The sequence below is a fragment of the Macaca mulatta genome, chromosome 3 (genome assembly GCF_049350105.2).
Source record: "Macaca mulatta isolate MMU2019108-1 chromosome 3, T2T-MMU8v2.0, whole genome shotgun sequence".
Taxonomy (NCBI): domain Eukaryota; kingdom Metazoa; phylum Chordata; class Mammalia; order Primates; family Cercopithecidae; genus Macaca; species Macaca mulatta.
Genome location: NC_133408.1, coordinates 43,376,829 through 43,398,905, shown reverse-complemented (window position 1 = coordinate 43,398,905; position 22,077 = coordinate 43,376,829). Strand labels below are relative to the sequence as shown.

General features: G+C 46.9%; 1 protein-coding gene across 10 annotated transcripts in view; it reads right to left on the bottom strand.

The window, feature by feature from the left end:
- Positions 1 to 18,829, bottom strand: part of WIPI2 (WD repeat domain, phosphoinositide interacting 2) — a 45,775-nt gene extending 26,946 nt beyond the window's left edge. For 5 of the 10 annotated variants that reach the window (XM_077996105.1, XM_077996106.1, XM_077996109.1 and 2 more), the window contains exons 1-3: positions 18,569 to 18,829; positions 15,898 to 15,951; positions 9,122 to 9,204 (exon numbers count right to left, since the gene is read on the bottom strand). In XM_077996105.1, coding sequence (XP_077852231.1) covers positions 9,122 to 9,204; positions 15,898 to 15,951; positions 18,569 to 18,642 — 211 coding nt within the window. In that variant the 5' untranslated portion in view covers positions 18,643 to 18,829. The remainder of the gene's footprint in view (positions 1 to 9,121; positions 9,205 to 15,897; positions 15,952 to 18,568) is intronic. The other 5 variants (XM_028845083.2, XM_028845084.2, XM_077996108.1 and 2 more) reach the window with 1 other exon arrangement.
- Positions 18,830 to 22,077: the final 3,248 nt, after the last annotated feature.

Below are 22,077 nucleotides of genomic sequence, written 5' to 3'. Positions count from 1 at the left end.
TGGAAACGCCCACACAAAAAATATAGCCAGGTATGGTGGCTTGTCTGTAATCTCAGCACTCCGGGAGGCTGAGGTGGGAGGATCATTTGAGCCCAGGAGTTTGAGATCAGCCTGGACAACACAGCCAGATCTTGTCCCTATAAAAAAAATCGAAAATTTAGCTGAGCATGGCGGTGCACTCCTGTAGTCTCAGCAACTCTGGAGGCAGAGGCAGGAGAATCGCTTGAGCCCCGGAGGTCAAGGCTGTAGCAAGCTATGATTGCACCACCGCACTCCCAGGCTGGCAGCCTGGGTGACAGAGCTAGAAGCTGTCTCAAAAAAAGAAATAAAAGTAAAAAAAAAAAAATGGATGGGGGTATGAGGGTGTGTGTGTGTGTGTGTGTGTGTGTGTGTGTGTGTGTGTGTGTGTTAGGACAAGATAGTAAAATGTTAAGGGAAGGGCCAGGCACGATGGCTCACGCCTGTAATCCCAGCACTTTGGGAGGCCGAGATGGGTGGATCACAAGGTCAGGAGATCGAGACCATCCTAGCTAACACGGTGAAACCCCGTCTCTACTAAAAATACAAAAAAGTAGCCGGGTGTGATAGTGGGTGCCTGTAGTCCCAGCTACTCGGGAGGCTGAGGCAGGAGAATGGCGTGAACCCAAGAGGCAGAGCTTGCAGTGAGCTGAGGTTGCGCCACTGCACTCCAGCCTGGGTGACAGAGTGAGACTCGTCTCAAAAAAAAAAAAAAGTTAAGGGAAGAATCTAAGTGGTGGATACACAGGTGTTAGCTGTAAAATACTTTCAACTTTTCAGTTTGAAAATTTCCTTTAACAAAATGTTAGAAAGAAAAATGATGTCTTCAGTTGCTTACGTGCAGGTGCTAAGAAGGTAATACCACCAACCATCATTTGGAAATGGTTTTCCTAAAATGTTAATGGGAAAAAGCAGAGCTTTCAGAATGTTTTAAACAGGGATGGGAGGATGAAGGCAGAAAAGCTCTTTTTTAACTGCAAATATTCACAAAAGAGAACAGTAAAATGAACCTCCATATACTCACCACCTAATCCAACAAATATTAACTTTCCACCATTTTGCTTCAACGATTTTTTCTTTATTGAAGTTTGGAAGAGAAGCTCCTTCCGACACTCACCCTAAATGCTTCAGAGTAAGCTCCTCTACATAAGAAAGGTCACAGGCAAGGATCCTTCCCAGCCCCTGAATGCAAGGGAGGGATTCCTTACATCCAATACACTCCAAGTACTGAAGGTAAAACACGACCCCAAAGTATTAGAGGACCACCTTGGGAAACGTTTTATGTACATGCCGGGAGTAGGAAAAACCCTTTCTAGCATTTAGAAGCCTTACAAAAAAAGACCAATGCATTTAAGTATATAGAAATTCAAGACTTCAGAATGGTGAAAAGAATCATAAACAAGGTCAAAAGGCAAATGACAGTCCAGAAGAAAAATATTTGCAACCCCTAACAAATGGCTAATTTGCTTTAAGTCATTAGGAGATAAATAACTCAACAGAAAAACAGGCAAAGGGCAGAAACAGGTAGTTAAGAAAACAACAGCAGCAGCACATGACTGCATGGAAAAAAAAAAAAAGAACTCAGTTTGAGTTGATTTAAGAATTATGAATAAAGCCTGGCACGGTGGTTCAGGCCTATAATCTCAGCACTTTGGGAGGCTGAGGCAGGTGGATCACTTGAGGTCAGGAGTTTGACACCAGCCTGGCCAACATGGTGAAATCCCATCTCTACTAAAAAAAAAATACAAAAATTGGATGAGCGTGGTGGCATATGCCTGTGGCCCCAGTTACTAAGGAGGCTGAGGCAGGAGAACTGCTTGAACTCGGGAAGTGGAGGTTGCACGCAGTGAGCCACCTCCTCCTGTGCGGACATGGGCAGCAGCAGAGGCAGGCCAGAAACTAAGTGTCAGGGCCAACCGCAAAGACCAGGTCTCCATGGATAAGTGGATGGGCTTCAGGAGTCTCTAACACCGCTAAAACCATATGATAAACACTGAGTGTTCTGGGGGAAATAGATCTATAACTCTCATCACATTTACACGAGTCAGTAACCAAAAGTAGGAGAGGTGGCTCTGCAAAGGGCAGAGATGAACCACCAATCATTCTGGAGTGAACACATTTTTGTCATTACTTAAGACTAATAGGCCAGGGCCAGGAGCAGTGGCTCCTGCCTGTAATCCCAGCACTTTGGGAAGCTGAGGCGGGTGGATTACCTGAGGTCAGGAGTTCGAAACCAGCCTGGCCAACATGGTGAAACCCCATCTCTACTAAAAATACAAAATGTAGCCAGGCGTGGTGGTGCATGCCTCTAATCCCAGCTACTCGGGAGGCTGAGGCAGGAGAACTGCTTGAACCCAGGAGGCAGCGAGCTGAGATCTTGCCATTGCACTCCAGCCTGGGTGATACAATGAGACTATGTCTCAAAAAAAAAAAAAAGAAAAAAAAAAACAACTAATAGGCCAGGCACATTGGCTCATACCTGTAAGCCCAGCACTTTAGGAGGCTGAGGCAGGAAGATGGCCTGAGCCCACAAGTTCAAGACCAGCCTCGGCAACACAGTGAGACCCCAACTCTTAAAAAAAAAAAAAAAAATTAGCTGGGCGTGGTGTACCTATAGGCCCAGCTATATGGGAAGGGGGAAGATCACTTGAGCCCGGGAGGTTGAGGCTACAGTGAGCCATGTTGACACCACTGCACTCCAGCATGAGTGACAGAGCGAGACCCTGTGTTTTAAAAACGCAGTAGTAGTAGTGGTGGTGGTGGTAACAGCCATAACACAAAAGGATGCACTTCGCAGTGACACTGAGTTCTACAGACCAATCTGACTAGATCTTTTCAGGAATACACCTTTCAGAAAGCAACCTACTTTTATATATTGCTAGTAGTTTAGGTTTGCTGCCATTTTTCTACCATATTATTTTAAGATGCTCTAATATTTTTCTATTACACTTCACATACAGATGAACTTTCTTATTTTTTATTATTTTTGAGACAGAGTCTTTTCTGTTGCCCAGGCTGGAGCGCAGTGGCACAATCTTGGCTCACTGCAACCTTTGACTCCCAGGTCCAAGTGATTCTCCTGCCTCAGCCTCCCGAGTAGCTGGGATTACAAGAGCGCGCCACCATGTCTGGCTAAATTTTTGCATTTTTAGTAGAGGCAGGGTTACACCATGTTGGCCAGGCTGTTCTCGAACTCCTTACCTCAGGTGATCCACCCGCCTCAGCCTCCCAAAGCGTTGGGATTACAGGTGTGAGCCACCGCACCCGGCCCAGATGAGCTTTTAAACACATAAATATACATGGAACCCGCATACCCAGAACAATCACTTTCCACTAAACTGAAGTACAAACCTGGCTCAGCCCTCCCATGAAATAACGGTGGACAGTGGATCAGGCTGCTAGGTGAAAGACACCATAAAAATCAAATGAAAGGCCGGGCACGGTGGCTCAAGCCTGTAATCCCAGCACTTTGGGAGGCCGAGACGGGCGGATCACGAGGTCAGGAGATCGAGACCATCCTGGCTAACACGGTGAAACCCCGTCTCTACTAAAAAATACAAAAAACTAGCCGGGCGAGGAGGCAGGCGCCTGTAGTCCCAGCTACTTGGGAGGCTGAGGCAGGAGAATGGCGTAAACCCGGGAGGCGGAGCTTGCAGTGAGCTGAGATCCGGCCACTGCACTCCAGCTCGGGTGACAGAGTGAGACTCCGTCTCAAAAAAAAAAAAATCAAATGAAAGCAAAGAAACCAGACTGCACAGATGTACTGACTCAAGATGACACGTCCCAGGAAACCGGTGCCAAGAGGCATTCAGGCTGACACTAAGAAAGGCTGAATATGGCAGGGTGTGGTAGCTCACGCCTATAATCCCAGCACTTTGGGAGGCCGAGGCAGGCGGGCCATGAGGTCAGGAGATCGAGATCATCCTGGCTAACATGGTGAAACCCCGTCTCTACTAAAAATACACACACACAAAAATTAGCTGGGTGTGATGGCGCTACTGTAGTCCCAGCTACTCGGGAGGCTGAGGCAGGAGAATGGCGTGAACCCGGGAGGCGGAGCTTGCAGTGAGCCGAGACTGTGCCACTGCACTCCAGCCTGGGTGACAGAGCGAGACTCCAACTCAAAAAAAAAAAAAAAAAAAAAGACAAAGGTTGAACGCAAACTCCAGTGATCTCCAGGGTCAAAGGCCTTGCTTTTAGCACTCATTCTAGGTGGCCTTAGCCACCGTTTCTGCCAAACTTCCCTCCTAGAGATTGCCTGACTAAAAGTTAAGAAATTAATCACTTGATTTAAAAAAGAATGTTGCTTTTTGCTTCTGCTGGCGTGGTTTATAGCTGACAACGATGAACCTCCTGGAGTGGGAAGGGAAGAACGAGGCCATGAGATAATTGCTTGAATCCACTTCCACGTGTGCCTGCGGCTCCGCCAGGATGCAAGGTAGCATTCCATCACCACAGATTTACGCCAAGAGACGCTCGTGGTTTCTCCTCTGTAGGATCCATTACTATAAATCTCACTGAAATTAATATTCCAACCAATGCACCGCCTGTCAAATAGGACTAACATCAGAAAGCACCATTTCTCAAACCTTAAGACGTAGATGATGGCCCGTAAAGTAAATGATTAGTTTCTTGGCAAAGCAGGAAGGTTTGATAAAAGGTGTTATATGTCAACGGCTTCGCTTCCATAATCAACGCAGGCTCTAATCACTTTTGCTGAGCTAAGGAGCAATCTGCTTGTGCTGGGTTTCAGAACTGAATGTTTACGAGATCTGTTTTCCTAGCTCAGAAACCAGCTTAGCAAATGCAAAGAAAACACACAGTGCAGCTTTTGAAAAAAGCCAACTTCTAAACTTTTGTGATCTTTTACAAATAATAAACCGATATCCTTCATTTATTTTGCCTAACAGTGTAGGATATTGTTGTAGAATATTTTAGAGAAAAGAGACCACATTTTGTGCATTATGTATATTCAAAAAACGAGGACGACAACAAAAATGCACATGGAGAGAGAAAATGATCACATGAGAGGCTGGGCGCGGTGGCTCACACCTGTAATCCCAGTGCCGATCATATGAGAGGCCGGGCGCGGAGGCTCACGCCTGTAATCCCAGCAATGATCACGAGAGGCCGGGCGCGGAGGCTCACGCCTGTAATCCCAGCGCTTTGGGAAGCTGAGGTGGGAGGACTGCTTGAGACCAGGAGTTCAAGACCAGCCTACGCAACATAGTAAGACCCCGTTTCTACAAAAATTACAAAAAAATTAGCCATGTGTAGTGGTGCGTGCCTCTGGTCCCAGATAGGAGGCTGAGGGGGGAGGATCACTTGAGCTCAGGAGGTCAAGGGTACAGTGAGCTATGATTATGCCACTGTACTCCAGCCTGGGTGACAGAGCGAGACTCTGTCCCCATATATATATGTATATGAGGTGTCCATAAACAATGAGCAAAGCCTATCTGGCAGCTCCTGCAACTTTCAAGTCCGAAATGATAACACTAATAGTAGAAAATCTATCTTCCAGTACTGCTTGACCAAGCTTTTGTGTGTGTGTGAATTTTCTTTTCTAAGTAAATAAAAGAAGAACAAGTAGTTGTCCATCATGTTTTTCTCTAAGACCAGCTCTGGCTCATTCTTTCTGTAACAGCCACAGTGAGTGACAGCAAAGATCTGATTTTATGATGGACTGTTAAAGAGTTTTGAGAGTAGAAGTCAATACTGAGTCTGAACTAAACACTGAGACATGAAGAAATATTCTTTCTTGTGAGTCTACCTACAGAAAAATGCTGGAAAACAATCTTGACATTTCATTTAGTAGCCGACCTGTTTTCTAAGAGACATTATCTTATCTACTAAAAAAAAAAAAAAAAAAAGGATGCGAAAGAGGAAAGACAGATAACATTCTAGGAACAGAGCAACATGATAGCTTCAGTTTATAGTATTAACCCTTGCCGGGCGCGGGGGCTCACGCCTGTAATCCCAGCACTTTGGGAGGCCGAGGCGGGTGGATCACAAGGTCAGGAGATTGAGACCATCCTAACGCGGTGAAACCCTGTCTCTACTAAAAATACAAAAAATTAGCTGGGTGTAGTGGTGGGCGCCTGTAGTCCCAGCTACTTGGGAGGCTGAGGCAGGAGAATGGCATGAACCTGGGAGGCAGAGCTTGCAGTGAGCCGAGATCGCGCCATTGCACTCCAGCCTGGGTGACAGAGCAAGACTCCATCGCAAAAAAAAAAAAGTATTAACCCTCAAAACATTCTTTGTCCATTTCATCATCTATTTTTAAGGGCCAAGGTTCACTAAGAAGAACACAGAAATTCATGCACCTACCGTCGTACCATGTTGGTCAGTAAACATCCACTCTTTATTTTTTATTTATTTATTTATTTTTATTTATTTTTTTTTTTGAGACGGAGTCTTGCTCTGTCACCCAGGCTGGAGTGCAGTGGCCGGATCTCAGCTCACTACAAGCTCCGCCTCCCAGGTTCACGCCATTCTCCTGCCTCAGCCTCCCGAGTAGCTGGGACTACAGGCGCCCGCCACCTCGCCCGGCTAGTTTTTCGTATTTTTTAGTAGAGACAGGGTTTCAACGTGTTAGCCAGGATGGTCTCGATCTCCTGACCTCGCGATCTGCCCGTCTTGGCCTCCCAAAGTGCTGGGATTACAGGCTTGAGCCACCGCGCCCGGCCTTTTTATTTATTTATTGAGACAGAGTCTCACAGTCACTGAGGATGGAGTGCAGTGGCACAATCTTGGCTCACTGCAACCTCTGCCTCCTGGGTTCAAGTGATTCTCGTGCCTCAGCCTCCCTAGTAGCTGGGATCACAGGTGTGAGCCACCATGCCTGGCTAATTTTTGTGTATTTTCAGTAGAGACAGGGTTTTGCCACATTGGCCAGGCTTGTCTTGAACTCCTGGCCTCATGTGATCCGCCTGCCCTGACCTCACAAAGTGCTGGGATTACAGGCCTGAGCCACTGCGCCCGGCCAATATCCACTCTAAAAGATACTATCAAGACATCCCATTTTGTTCCACTAAAAATCTCTGGGAAATAAGGCACTAGAAGTCAGTAACTAAACTTCAATTTGAGGAAAAGGAAAGACCAGGTTTTGGCATTCTTCCACTCTTTCTAAGCACTGGCCCCCCATAGGGGAAAAAATATTCTGTGTGTTTGAAAACAGATGACTATAGTGACTCCAGCAACAATTTAATAGCACAATTCAAGTACTTCATCTGGATCTGGACTGAATATATGTTTTAGTCATTCATAAAAGCCTGGAGACAGGGCTGCCCTCCACTGCAGAAACCCCCCATGGGGAGCAATCCTGTGTGCCTCACGTGAAGGCAGCCAGGTGGCAGGGCTTCAGGAAGGCGGGTGGCACCTGGGATAAACAGTCCTGGTTCACACCTATGTTATCACCCAGATCACATCTCCCAGCCTCCATGGCAGAAGAAAGGCTTTTTTGGAAGATTTAGTAAGCACCAGTAGGCAAGTCTAAGGACAAAGAAAGGAGTAAAACCTAAGCCAGCCAGCAGGAGCCATGAGTCAGGGACGTGGATCATGTAAATTCTGCTGCCCCACTCTCTCCCTGCAAAGGGCCTGGGTACTCGCTCTTGGGGGCAGCAACAAGAAAGACACTGCTGGGGAGAATCAGACACATCCCCTCATGGAGGTGAGGGGCACCTGCAGGCTCACCTACAGAGAGGCCAGGGCCCAGGAGGGAGTCTGAAAGGCCCCACCTGCTGGCGGGCCAGGAGAACGCCATAATTTCAAGTCACCAGCACAAGTTCAGAATTGCTGGAACCCAGGGGAGACAGAGGGTGTGGTGAGCCAAGATGGCACCACTGCACTCCAGCCTGGGCAGTAAGAGCGAAACTCCGTTTCAAAAAAAAACAAAAAAGACTGCACAGAACCTACGCACACACAAATAAGCACAAGGAGGACTGGAGAGTGTGCCCAGGAGGGGTGGATGTCAACATCCTGGCTGTGATATTACACTGGGGCTTTGCGAGATGTTACCATTGGGAAGAACAGGATAAAGGATGCAAGAGACCTGTATTATTTCCTACAACTACATGTGAATCCATAATTATCTTAATTAAAAATTACACATGTGGAAAGAGTCCAAAGCTTCCCGTCACAGTCTCCATCATGGGGTTTACTCAGCAAATACCATTTTTGCACACTGTTAAGTACACATATACATAATCTCTAACCCCCGCAATAATCTTATAGATGTGCATTATTTCTGTTTTGCAAAAAATAAAAGAAACTGAGGCCCAGAGATGAAGGAATCCATCTAGAACCACACAAAATATGACTGAGCAAGAGGCCAAAGCGCATGGCCTCCCGCTGTTCCATGCGCCTCTCCAACATGTGGGCCACTTCAAGGCTGTAAAATGCCAATGCGAGAAAACAAATTGTTCCTACAGGGGCTGTAAAATTTTCAATTTTCTGGAAGCCCTTTATGATAGTAATCTAGATGGTTTAAATGGCATTAAAAACAGAGAGAAGTCAGCTGGGCACGGTGGCTCACGCCTGTAATCCCAGCACTTTGGGAGGCTGAGGCGGGCAGATCATGATGTCAGGAGATTGAGACCATCCTGGCTAACACGCTGAAACCCCATCTCTACTAAAAATACAAAAAAATTAGCCGGGTGTGGTGGGCGCCTGTAGTCCCAGCTACTCGGGAGGCTGAGGCAGGAGAATGGCGTGAACCTGGGAGGCAGAGCTTGCAGTGAGCCGAGATCGCGCCACTGCACTCCAGCCTGAGTGACAGAGCCAGACTCCGTCTTAAAAAAAAAAAAAAAAACAAAAAACCGTGGGGGGAGAAGTTAGAGACCAGTACATATGGTATGAGCTCACGTACTGAAGACCCTCGTGAACACAGCTCCCTCGGTATCTGCACTCCTATGTAGACAAATGCACAGATTGGGGCAGACAGCTACAGGTATCACCAGTTGCCACCTCTTGGAGAGATGAAGGCAGAAGCAGAGGACTGGTCAGAGGGTGTCTGGACTTCAACCACAGTGTCTGAATTTTAGACCGCATTCCAATTCAACTTTTTTTTTTTTTAGAGAAGGGGAAAAATAAAGCAAACACTTACTGCATTCATAGATCTGTTCCAGCTTATCCACAGAAGAAAGGGAGAAAAATTTATAACCGGACTTACTACCAACAGCTAGGGACCTGCAAAAAAGCCAAATTCAGAAATAAGAGCTGATACGTGCAGACAGTGACAATGTAGATAACTAGCTCCCACATTCCCAGTGATTTCCCAGCAAGTTCCCCTCATGCTCACCACAAGTCAGCACAGAGCAAATCATTTCATACTGTTTGTATCAAGTGCTTGGCACAGGAAGATGCCACAAGGTCAATAAAATACAGACAATATTATTACTTAAATCCTATAAAACTTTTCTGAGGCTGGATGTGGTGGCTCACGCCTGTAATCCCAACACTTTGGGAGGCCAAGGCAGGAGGACTGCTTGAGCCCAGGAGTTCAAGATTAGCCTGGGCAAAATACTGAGACTCCATCTCTACAAAAATAACAATAAAAATAAAACAATTAGCTAGGCATGGTGGTGCCCTTGTAGTCCCAGGGAGCTACTTGGGAGGCTGAGGTGGGAGGACTGCATGAGCCCAGGACTGGAGGCTGAGGCTGCAGTGAGCTAAGATCGATCCTGCTACTGCACTCCAGCATGGGAGACGGAGCGAGAGACTGTCTCAAGAAAAGAAACCAAGAAACTTTTTCTGGAGCTCTAACATACAGCATAGTAACTGTAGTTGATAATACCGTATCATGTACTTGAAATGTGCTGAGACAGCAGATCTTAAGTGTGCTTATCACAAAAACGTAACTATTTGAGGTGATACATATGTTAATTAACTTGACTGTGGTGATGACTTCAAAAGGCATGTGTATATAAACATCACACTGTATACCTTAAACAGATACAATTTTAATTATACCTCAATAAAGTGGAGGGAAAATTAAAATAAAAATACCAAAAAACAAACTCTATACAATTTTAAATATAAGTTTGGGATATAAGCACAAGTAATCAGCCTTATTGTTTCCCTCGAAACATACTGGGGTTTCTCAAGTGGTCTGATATATACATACAGTATACGTCAGAGTATGAGAGTTAAGCAAGCTGGTCAGGTGCAGTGGCTCACGCCTGTAATCCCAGCACTTTGGGAGGTCAAGGGGGCAGACTACTTGAGGTCAGGAATTCGAGACCAGCCTGGCCAGCATGGCAAAACCCTGTCTCTACTAAAAACACAAAAATCAGTCAGGCATGGTGGTAGGCACCTGTAATCCCAGCTACTTGGGAGGCTGAGGCAGGAGAATTGCTTGAACCTGGGAGGAGGTGGCTGCAGTAAGTAGAGATTGCGCCACTGCACTCCAGTCTGAGTGACAGAGCGAGACTCCATAAAAAAAAAAAAAAAAGTTAAGTAAGCCAATTTTCTAAATTTTTTTTTTTTTTTTTTTTTGAGACGGAGTCTCGCTCTGTCGCCCAGGCAGGAGTGCAGTGACGCCATCTCGGCTCACAGCAAGCTCTGCCTCCCGGGTTCACGCCATTCTCCTGCCTCAGCCTCCTGAGTAGCTGGGACTACAGGCGCCCACCACCATGCCCAGCTAATTTTTTTTTGTATTTTTAGTAGAGACGGGGTTTCACCGTGTTAGCCAGGATGGTCTAGATCTCCTGACCTTGTGATCCGCCCGCCTTGGCCTCCCAAAGTGCTGGGATTACAGGTGTGAGCCACCGTGCCCGGCCTAATTTTCTAAATTTTAAACAAAGGTATTTACAATGGAGGTGGACGCAGGCATCTCTCTGTGCTTCTGCAGGCCTTTAACACCCGTGACTCCATCCCCTATGCTGTGCCATGGCTGAGCAGTGGGTTGGAAATGAAACAGACTCAAAAGCTACCTTAGAGTCTGGAATCAAAGGCCCCATTGTTGGCTTACAAGGAAAAAGCAGAGGACTGGTTTGATGGCCTTGCGTTTATGATTCCATATTCATCACCCAACACCACTGCTTCTGCAAGGAGGCTCAAGGAACCCACAGTTCAGCAGTCCCTCCCAGCAGGGGCCTCAGGGACACCACAGAAGGGGTTTCCTCATCAAAAAAGTGCCTCTCCAGAACCCAGCTGACCAAAGAAAGCAAAACAAGAAGCAAGTCCAGCAAGCAAAAGAAAGATGAGCGAATGAGCAGGAAGCACTGGGGTATGGAGGAATCAGATACCAGGATCACTTTTAACATCTGGGAGAACACGAAAACGAGTAGGTAAAACAGAAGGCTGAAACAGGGAAAGGGGATGTTTCACACTGAGTATTTGTACCCCAAGACAGGATCAGGGCTATTTTAATGATCATGTCATTTATTACAAACTTGAGATTTACAACTACTCTTTCACATATATGTGGAAGAAATGTATTCCAAGAAGGGAGTTACTGTAATCAGTATTAATCTGTAAAATCACACTGATTCATCTTAGAAGTATAAAAAGAACAGAAACAAAACTCTACCAGCTCATATAATTTTTCCTCGCAAAATTTTTTTGCTTTACTATACTGAATTAGTTGTATCAATTGTTTTATTAATGAAATAATTAGGTATTACCTGTAAATATTTTGAAAATTAATAAAAGAACCCAGAAGAATACAGTAATATCCCCAGGCTAAAAATAAAACAAAATCTCAGCAACCCAGAACTTTTGGGAAACTGATGTTCAGGAAAATATTTTCCAGATAACTAAGGGTTGCTATTTTAAGCATGACTCCCGCACTCCCAATTTCTGATTAAAAAAACAAACTGTTCTTAAATTGTATACCTTCCCGCGTCCTTAAAACAAGGGAAGACAAGTTCTTTTGAGTTGAGGGTTTGGTATCAAACAGCCAGACTGTAGTGCTGAGTTTATTTTATTTTATTTTTTGAGATGGAGTCTTGCTCTGTCACCCAGGCTGGAGTGCAGTGGTACGATCTCAGCTCACTGAAACTTCTGCCTCCTGGGTTCAGTCAATTCTCCTGCCTCGGTCTCCTAAGTAGCTGGGATTACAGGCACCTGCCACCACCACGCTCGGCTTATTTTTATATTTTTAGTAGAGATGGGGTTTCACCATATTGGCCAGCTGGTCTTGAACTCCTGACCTCAGGTGATCCACCTGCCTTGGCCTCCCAAAGTGCTGGGATTATAGGCATGAGCCACCGCGCCCGGCCTGTAGCGCTGAGTTTATAAAACTATTTTTCTATTTCTCGTTTTGCCGACAGTTATCACTTTTCCTTGTGACCATCCTACCATCATTAGCAGCCCCTGTCCTTTCTAATTTCTTGGTGACTTGGAAAGTAAATCACCAAGCTTATTAGCATTATGTATAAAATGAGCTTGTGGGGCGGGGGGACTTCTCCCACGGGCAAAATTAACGAGCCTTCGTCCCTGATCCTTGGGTTAGACATCCCAGGTCTCTGCTGTGCTCCCTACACACGGAATTTGTTAAAACTGGACTCTGCCAATCTAGTTCAGATATTTGGAAGCTGATGTAGGATATTAAATACCTCAGCTAGAAGTTTAACCCCATGGTTTATAAAACTGTGCATTCCAGTCAGTTAAGAAAGGGAAACAAAAATATTCCAAATATTTTTTGAGATGTATATATACCATAGTATGAGGACACTTTATTGTAAAGATAAGTTTTTTTTTTTTTTTTTAGATGGAGTGTCGCTCTGTCATCCAGGCTGGAGTGCAGTGGCACAATCTCGGCTCACTGGAACCTCCACCTCCTGGGTTCAAGCGATTCTCCTGCCTCAGCCTCCCAGGTAGCTTGGATTAGAGGTATGCACCACCATGCCCAGCTAATTTTTTGTATTTAGTAGAGATGGGGTTTCACTATGTTGGTCAGGCTGGTCTCGAACTCCTGACCTCAGGTGATCCACCTGCCTCAGCCTCCCAAAGTGCTGGGATTACAAATGTAAGCCACCATGCCCGGCAAAAGTTTTTTTTGTTTTTTTTTTTGAGACGGAGTCTTGCTCTGTCGCCCAGGCTAGAGTGCAGTGGCGCTATCTCAACTCACTGCAACCTCCGCCTCCTGGTTCAAATGATTCTCCTGCTTCAGCCTCCTGAGCAGCTGGGATTATAGGCACCCACCATTGCACCTGGCTAATTTTTGTATTTGCAGTAGAGATGGGGTTTCACCATCTTGGCCAGGCTGGTCTCAAACTCCTGACCTCGTGATCCACCTGCCTTGCCTTTCCAAGGTGCTGGGATTACAGGCATGACCACCGCACCCGGCCTAGATGAGTATGTTTAAAGAATGGTATTAAATATAAATGTGATTGATATTTTTGTCTCAACATCAACAATCAAGTTCTACAACCCTTTGGAGATTTTGCCTTAAACAATTTCAAAATTGACCTGACCATAAAATGGCAGACATATTAACGGGAGAGGCAGAGCAACAGGTAAGTATGAGATTTTTCCCTAATACACAGTTTTATTGCCAAAAAGTGTTTATTTATTTATTGTTAAGTCAACAGAGTGGGGTTTTTTTTTTTTTTTTTTTTTTTTTTGAGGCAGGGTCTCACACTGCCACCCAGGCTGCAGCGCAGTGGTGTGATCTCGCCTTACTGCAGCCCCAACCTCCTGGGCTCAAGGGATCTTCCCATCTCAGCCTCCCGAGTAGCTGGGACCACAGGCGCGTGCCACCACACCTGGCTAATTTTTGTGTTTTGTGTAGAGTTGAGGTCTCCCCATGTTGCCCAACCTGGTCTTTAACTCCTGAACTCAAGGGATCTTCCCACCTTGGCCTTGCAAAGTGCCAGGATTACAGGCGTGAGTCACTGTGCCTGTCCCCATCAGTGGGCTCTTTCATTGACAAAGGGGAAAACTAGCAAATCATAACCAAATATGTATTGGTTCAATCCCCCATTTTGCCACTATTCCTCACCTTCAACTGTGCCTGGTGCCCAAACCCAGAGACCAGGCCTGTCATTTGCCAGGGAAGGACAGAGTCACTGCATTTTAAACACACTTGAAACCCATCCTCCTCATTTCACACCTGCACAACTCCGCCTCTGGAGCCCTGGACTGCCCATTCCCGAGCCTGTCGGGGATTCTGCAGTTTAAACTACGTTGGTTCTCTGCTTTCTTCACTAGCAATTTTAGATCCCACTTCCTTTACCACTTGCTAGCTTCCAAATTGGCTAATATCGCCTTTCTCATTCTTTCTATCCTATGAATTTAAGCCTTTTAAAATATCTTTTTGAGGCCAAGGGTGGTAGCTTGCGTCTGCAATCTCAGCTACCCAGGTAGGAGGATCACTTGAAGCCAGGAGTTTGAGACCAGTCGGGGCAACAAAGTGAAACCCCGTCTCTACTAAAATAAAAAATTAAGAAATGTTTAAAATTAGAAAATATATTTTTTTCGCATTTTACTGATTAACATTTTATTAGGGTCTGGGGATGGAACCAAAATAAATGCTTATGTTTGATCCATCATTTTTAACTGAAAGTCTCTGTCAATGAATTGAAACTTGAACATTCAACATCAAAAAGACAGTGACTGCCACTCAAAAATGAAGATGTGAGTCAGATTTTTTGCTTTTCTTCCTTTTCTCCCCCATCCCTAATTGTCAGTCCATAAAGATTCTCCTTCTTCATCCTCTTTGCGGAGAAGCCATACTTGATTGCGAGCTTAGGTGGATACAGCCCGACACTGTAAACCAAAAGCAACCTCAACTGTAGTTGCCAGCCCAGACCTGGTAAGGCCTGGTAGGCCCTGGTAGGCCCTGGTGCCGTCTCTTTTAGGGCTATGGACAGGCCACCCCTATCCCCGCTCCACCTCACATCCTCCACCTCCACATCCCTGCAGCCTTTCCAACTCATCAGTATCCCAAGTAGAGCTCTCTCCTCCTTGGCTTCTTCACCACGATGTTATCACATTCACTCGGAACCCAAGCCAGAAACTGGGTGACATCTAAGTTCTCCCTTGGCTGCAGGACGCACGCCCTGTGGGTCACACAAGTCCTGACGGCGAGTCAGTCTCCTTCTCACTGGTCACTGCTGTTGGACAATATCTTCCTAAGTCACCCTCTGCCCTCCTCAAACATATCCTTTGCAAAGCAGGCAGAATGACTTAAAACTTTAAGGGTGAAGGATCTTAAAAACCATCTTTAAGCCGGGAACAATGGCTCATGCCTGTAATCCCAATACTTCGGAGGCCGAGGCAGGAAGATCGCTTGAGGCCAGGAGTTCAAGACCAGCCTGGTCAACACAGCAAGACCTTGTGCCTACAAAAACTATAAAAAAAAAAAAAAGAATTAGCCAGGTGTGGGGCTCATGCCTGTAGTCCCGGTTTCTTGGGAGGCTGAGGCAGGAGGACTGCTTGAGCCCAGGAATTCAAAGTTGCAGTGAGCTATGATCATTATAATTGTGCCACTGCACTTCCAACTGTGCAACAGCGAGACTCCATCTCAAAAACAAAAACCCTTGATTTACAGATGAACCAAGAGAACAGAGCAGTACCTTCCCAGGACAATGAGCATAACCTAGAAGAGACATGGTGGAAGAACACAACAGGTTTCTCCTACTGTCTCCAGACACTTCATAACATCCATTCTACAAACACAAGACTTGGAAAGTCAAGTCCCTTTCTTCATTCCATCCCTTTTAGACATGGTGTTTAAAACAGACATTGCTACATCACTAACTTCCCACAAGCTGTGGTGTCCACTGGAAAAATGCAGTCCTTGGTATTTCCATTTCATATTCAAGTGATCCTCTGCCACTTATTAACTGGTTCACTTCAATTTCAAAAAGCCAAAAAGTCCTCTAACATAAGCCTTCCGAGGTGATACTTTTAGAAACCAGGGTTGGAACTAACCAGACAACAGCGCGACGGCCAAGACCAGCTGCTCTTGATGCCCTTTTCACTTCTCTAGGTAAAAAAAACAAAACAAAACAAAAAACAGATGGTAAAAAACAAATAAAATGTATGCACACTTTTAGGACAAGAATCATGAAAAAGTACGACATTGGAAATCATATTACCAGTACAAGGAGAAAGGCAGGACAGTTATAGTTTGGCATGTAACGAATACAAAAAGAATTTAAAAGACAAAAAAAAGGGAAATGATCCTATAACATATATATATTCCAGTAAGTGAACTGGCTTCCAGTTTCTCACTCAATACAGTAAATGTGAGTTCTAGACGGACGTTCTTTCTCTTGCTAAAAATTGTGCTCCTCAATAAATTCTGGAGATTAAGAAGGAAAAGGTATAAGCCATAAAAGCTCTCTCCGGGAACTTCTATTTCTTCCAAGTGTAGATTTAAAACAAATTACAGTCATTTTAGCCCAGTCAACTTCTAGTATAATCCTAGCTTACTATTCATTCCAATTTAGGTTTACACTACATCAAGGTCTCTCTGGCAAGTCAAAGTTATGAAATCTCAAAGTAACAGAAATTTCTTGAACTGTAATAACTTCAGGGAGCATAGAGAAGTGGGTAAGTGTGAAAATGTCCTAGTTCAGGCCAGAGTGACACTCTCCTGTGACACAGGGAACATGGCAGTCCAGCTGAAGTAACAGCAAAAGAGAATGCTTTTCTATATTTGATTTCATTCTGACAGAAATAATTAATGAAAAACTGAAAGAGTGGCCGACAATGTTTTGGAAACTCTCTAATTTATACATGGCATAAACCCCTTTACTACTACCATTTCTTACTAGTCTCCAAATACTGTGGGCTTGGGCTTAAAAGCGAAATTAGAATTGGGTTGTGATGTCCTTTTCCCTATCTGGATTAAGATAGTCTATTCCACTTCAACTGCAACAGGTTGTCTGAATTGTTTGTTGTTCTGGCTTTTGGTCACACAGAACACTACAGTACTTGGGAGTTTTAATCTTTATACGTTGTTATGCTATTATTTCTAAATTCACTGTCTTCAGAATTCTACTCTGTAAATAGAAAAAAAAAACAGCACGGCAGAGCAGAAAGAACACTGGAAGAGAACTCAGGAGGCTAGATTCTACTCCTGCCCCCACTCCACTATTAACCAATTCGAAGACCCAGGCCAGCTTGGAGCCTTTCGGAAGGATTTCCTCATCTCTAGTTGGATGAGGTGATTTGCCCCTTCCGATTATCAATGCAGTCCCACTGTGCGACTGTCTTCACAGCTTTGGTAAGCTGCTATTGAGCGCCTCCTGTACACCACTCACTGGGTGTTGGCCATTATACAGTTCACTTTTAATTTCCTAAAGAGTCTCATTTTCTGCTTTCTTAATTCCACTCAGCTAGTAACAACTCAACCAATGACTTAGTAAGATGCCAAATGACCCACTCCTCCTCCTCTTTCCTCACTTCCTGTTACTCACTTCCAAGATGGCTCTCCTCCCTGCCAACCCCATAACTCATCCTTCTCTCTCCAGAAAGCTCGCTCATCTATTAACCATCCCCACAAGCCCTCCTCCCAGGCAGCATCCAACCCGTATCAGTGTGGACAAACAGCGTTCCGAATGCACGGGCTGTATGGGCTGGCCTTAAGGCATTCTCTTGCCCAGAGGATGACCCGCCCCGTGGAGCTCTGAGACTCCTGGGGCACTGGTCTGTAACGCCTCTCTTGGCTCGGTTTCTCCCTAGCTAGGTCAGACACCAAGGTTATTGCTAAGTTTGTTACTTGCTGCAGAAGACATCAAAGTTACCTCCCAAAAAGAACAGTGTGGGCCGGGCACGGTGGCTCACACCTGCAATCCCAGCACTTCGGGAGGCTGAGGTGGGCGGATCACTTGAGGTCAGGAATTCCAGACCAGCCTGACCAACATGGTGAAACCCTGTCTCTACTACAAATACAAAAAAGTTAGCTGGGCCCAGGGTCGCGTGCCTGTAGTCTCAGCTACTTGGGAGGCTGAGGCAGGAGAATCGCCTGAACCCAGGAGACGGAGCTTGCAGTGAGCTGTGATCGCACCACTGCACTCCAGCCTGGGCAACAGAGCAAGACTCCGTCTCAAAACAAAACAAATCCCAAAAAACAAAAACAAAGAAAAAAAAAAAAACAGAAACGAAGAAAAGAAAATCAAGAGAGAGAGAGAAGGGACCTTAAGACGATGAAGAGACAAGGAGAAGGGCCTGATTCAAAGGAGAGTGAGTGGGAGACGCTGAGCAAGAAGCGGGCAGAGAGGAGAGGAGAGGAAGCGACCCACTCCCAGCGCTCCACAGGCGGCCAAGACAAGTCAAGCCCCAAAGTTCGGCCCCAACTTTGCGAGAAGTAGTGAGGTCTGAAGCCAGGGGGCCTCCCCGCAAGATGGTGAAAGCAGGTCCCCTATCCACCACCTCTCCCGCTCCGGGGCCGCAGCTCCAGGCCAGGGCCCGAGGGTCTCCCTGGAGGGCGCCCCTCCCTGCGCGCCCCGGGCCCGCCCCCTGGGACGCCTCTGCCCGCCTTGGCCCGCAGGCAGGCCAAGCCTGCGACCCCGCCGAGCTTGGCAGCGAGGCCCTCCCCCTAGCCCGGGTCCGACCGTGGCCTCACCCCGACCCAGACCCCCGACCCCGGCCTTACGTGATGTCCTGGTTAAAGTTGGCGAAGAGCAGCTGGCCGGCGCCGGCCTCCCCGCTCTGGCTCGCCAGGTTCATGGCTGGGCGCGCGGCGAGTGGGCCCGGCCGGGGAGGGCGCGCGCGCGAGGGCGGGTCAGGCTGCACTCAGGGTCGGCGCCGGGCCCCGCTAGCCGCCTGGGTCGCCGCCACTAGCCGCCCTAAGATCAACCGCCGCCTCATCACGTCCCCGCTCTTGTTTATGCTCCGGAGCCGGGGCGCCCGCTGCGCCTGCGCGCCCCGCCCCCGCGACGCACGGCCTCGCGCGGCGCAGTCGCACTGCGGAGGCCCCGCCCCCTCACCTCCTGCCTAGGCTTGGGTTCCGGTGGATCACGCACGCGTGGGGACGCGTTGGGGCCCGCGGGGTCCGACTGAGGGCGCGCCGCGGCCGCGCATGCGCATGGGGCAGAGCGGGCGGGAGTGTTTTCTTCGTACCCTCCTCTTAATAATACTCAATGGCCTGGCACGGTGGCTCACGCCTGTAATCCCAGCATTTCGGGAGGCCGCGGCGGGCGGATCACCTAAGATCAGAAGTTCGAGAGCAGCCTGGCCAAAATGGTGAAACCCCGTCTCTACTAAAAATGCAAGAAAAATTAGCCGGGCTTGGTGGTGCACGCCTGTAATCCCAGCTACTCGGGAGGCTGAGGAAAGATAATCGCTTGAACCCAGGAGGCGGAGATTGCAGTGAGCCGAGTTCGTGCCACTGCACTCCATCCAACCTGGGCGATACAGCGAGACTCTGTCTCTAAAAAAAAAAAAAAAAAACCTCAATGGCCCCTCCATGTGCCAATCACTGTGCTGAATGCTTCTGCGGATTACCTTATCATTTTATTATTTTTAAAGACAAGGTCTCGCGCTGTTGCCCAGCCTGGAGTGCAGAGGCTCAATCACAACTCACTGCAGCCTCAAACTCACAGGCTCAAGCGAGCCTCCCACCTCAGCCTCCCAAGTAGCTGGGACCACAAGCACATGCCACCACACCCTGATAACTTTTAAATTTTTTGTAGAGATAGGGGGAGGGGCGGGGGGGGGTCTTACTATGTTGCCTAGGCTGGTCTCGAATTCCTGGCCTCAAGTGATGCTCCCACCTTGGCTTACCAAAGCCCTGGGATTACAAATGTGAGCCACTGTGCCCGGCCACATTATCTTATTTGATGCCCATTACAATCCTATGTAGAGAATAGTACATCTTTATTTTACAGATTTGAAAATTGAGGCTCAGAAATAATTATTTGCCAAGCACTAGATCTGAGACTGGAAACGTCCTTGTTTCTCTGAGGTCCATACTGTCTGGGTTCCTGGGACAGAATCTTCCCTTAAATTTATTCATTCATTCAACAGTATTTAGGACGAACCTCTCATGTGAACTAAATAGGCCTCCTCCTTTCCCTCAGAGAAGTTATAATGGGGAGATAGTTAAATATAATTAGAAGGCCGGGTGCGATGGCTCTTACCTGTAATCCCAGCACTTTGGAAGGCTGAGGCAGGTGGATCACTTGAGGTCGGAAGTTCCAGACCAGCCTGGCCAACATGGTGAAACCCTGTCTCTACTAAAAATACAGAAATTAGCTGAGTGTGGTGGTGGGCACCTGTAATCTCAGCTACTAGGGAGGCTGAGGTGGGAGAATTGCTTGAGTCCAACAGGTAGAGGTTGCAGTGAGCCAAGACTGCACCACTGCACTCCAGCCTAGAAGGACGAAAGAGTGAGACTCCATCTAAAATAAAATAAAATAAAATAGGCTGGGCATGGTGACTCACGTCTGTAACCCCAGCACTTTGGGAGGCTGAGACAGGTGGATTACCAGAGTTCGTGAGTTCGAGACTAGCCTGCCCAACATGGTGAAACCCTGTCTGTATGAAAAATGTAAAAATTAGCCAGGTGTGGTGGCGCAGCCCTGTAATCCCAGCTACTCAGGAGACTGAGGTGGAAGAATTGCTTGAACCCGGGAGGTGGGGGCTGCAGTGAGCCGAGACTGCACCACCACACTCCAGCCTGGGCAACAGAGTGAGACTCTGTCTCAAAAAATAAAATAAAAAAATGTAATTAGAAACGGGGGTACAGCCGGGCGCGGTGGCTTATGCCTGTAATCCCAGCACTTTGGGAGGCCGAGGCGGGTGGAGATTGAGACCATTCTGGCCAACACCGTGAAACCCCATTTCTACTAAACAAAAGACAAAAAATTAGCTGGGCGTGGTGGTGGGCACCAGTAGTCCCAGCTACTAGGGAGGCTGAGGCAGGAAAATGGTGTGAACCTGGGAGGCGGAGCTTGCAGTGAGCCAAGATCATACCACTGCACTCCAGCCTGGGTGACAGAGCAAGACTCTGTCTAAAAAAAAAAAAAAAGAGAAAGAAACGGGGGTACAAGGTACGCATATATGTTCTTTTTTTTTTTTCTTTTTGAGATGGAGTTTCACTCTTGTTGCCCAGGCTAGAGTGCGATGGCGCAATCTTGGCTCAGCGCAAGCTCCACCTTCCGAGTTCAAGTGATTCTCCTGCCTCAGCCTCCTGAGTAGCTGGGATTATAAGCGTACACCACCACGCCCAGCTAATTTTTGTATTTTTAGTAGAGACGGGGTTTCTCCATGTTGGTCAGTCTGGTCTCGAACTCCTGACCTCAGGTGATCCGCCTGCCTCGGCCTCCCAAAGTGCTGGGATTACAGGCATGAGCCACTGTGCCCGGCCGTGAATGCATATCTGTAAGTCACACAACCTGGATGTAAGGGACAGGGACTGTGCTATTGAGAAGGCTCCTGGAAGAGATGAGACCTGAAGTTTGAGTAACTAGTCTAAGGGAATGAAAATGCTGTATATGGGAAGGGCTTGGGGATGAGGGTGTGACCTGTCCAAAGAACTCTATATTCAGAGTGGAAAGGCAGACACAAGGCGAGATTTGGCAGGAGAGACAGCAGGTGACCAGATCAAGTTGGGTATTGTTAAGCAAGGAACTGATCATTATCTGATTATTGTCCATAAGAGCAATGGTCTGCCGCTGAAGACAGGTAGGAAAATGCAACGATCTAATGAGTGCTTACGGAAGTTAACTCTAATTATAGGGTCAAGAACGCATTGGAAATCATTGAGGAAAGGACGGTCTTTTCAATAAAGGGAATAAATACCCCTACCTCACACCACATTCAAAAATTAATTTGAGATGGATTATAGTCCCAGATGTGAGAGGTAAAAACAATAGAATTTCTAGAAGGAAACAAGAGAATGCCTTCATGATTTTGGGATAAACAAAGTGGTCTAAACAGGTACTTTAAGGCGGGTGTGTTGGCTCATGCCTTTAATCCCAACAGTTTGGGAGGCTGAGGCAAGCAGATTGCTTGAGTCCAGGAGTTTGAAACCAGACTAGGCAACGTGGGGAAACCTGGTCTGTACAAAAACACAAAAATTAGCCGGGCGTGGTGGTGTGTGTGTGTAGTCCCAGCTCCTTCAGAGGCTAAGGCAGGAGGATGGCTTGAGCCTGGGAGTTT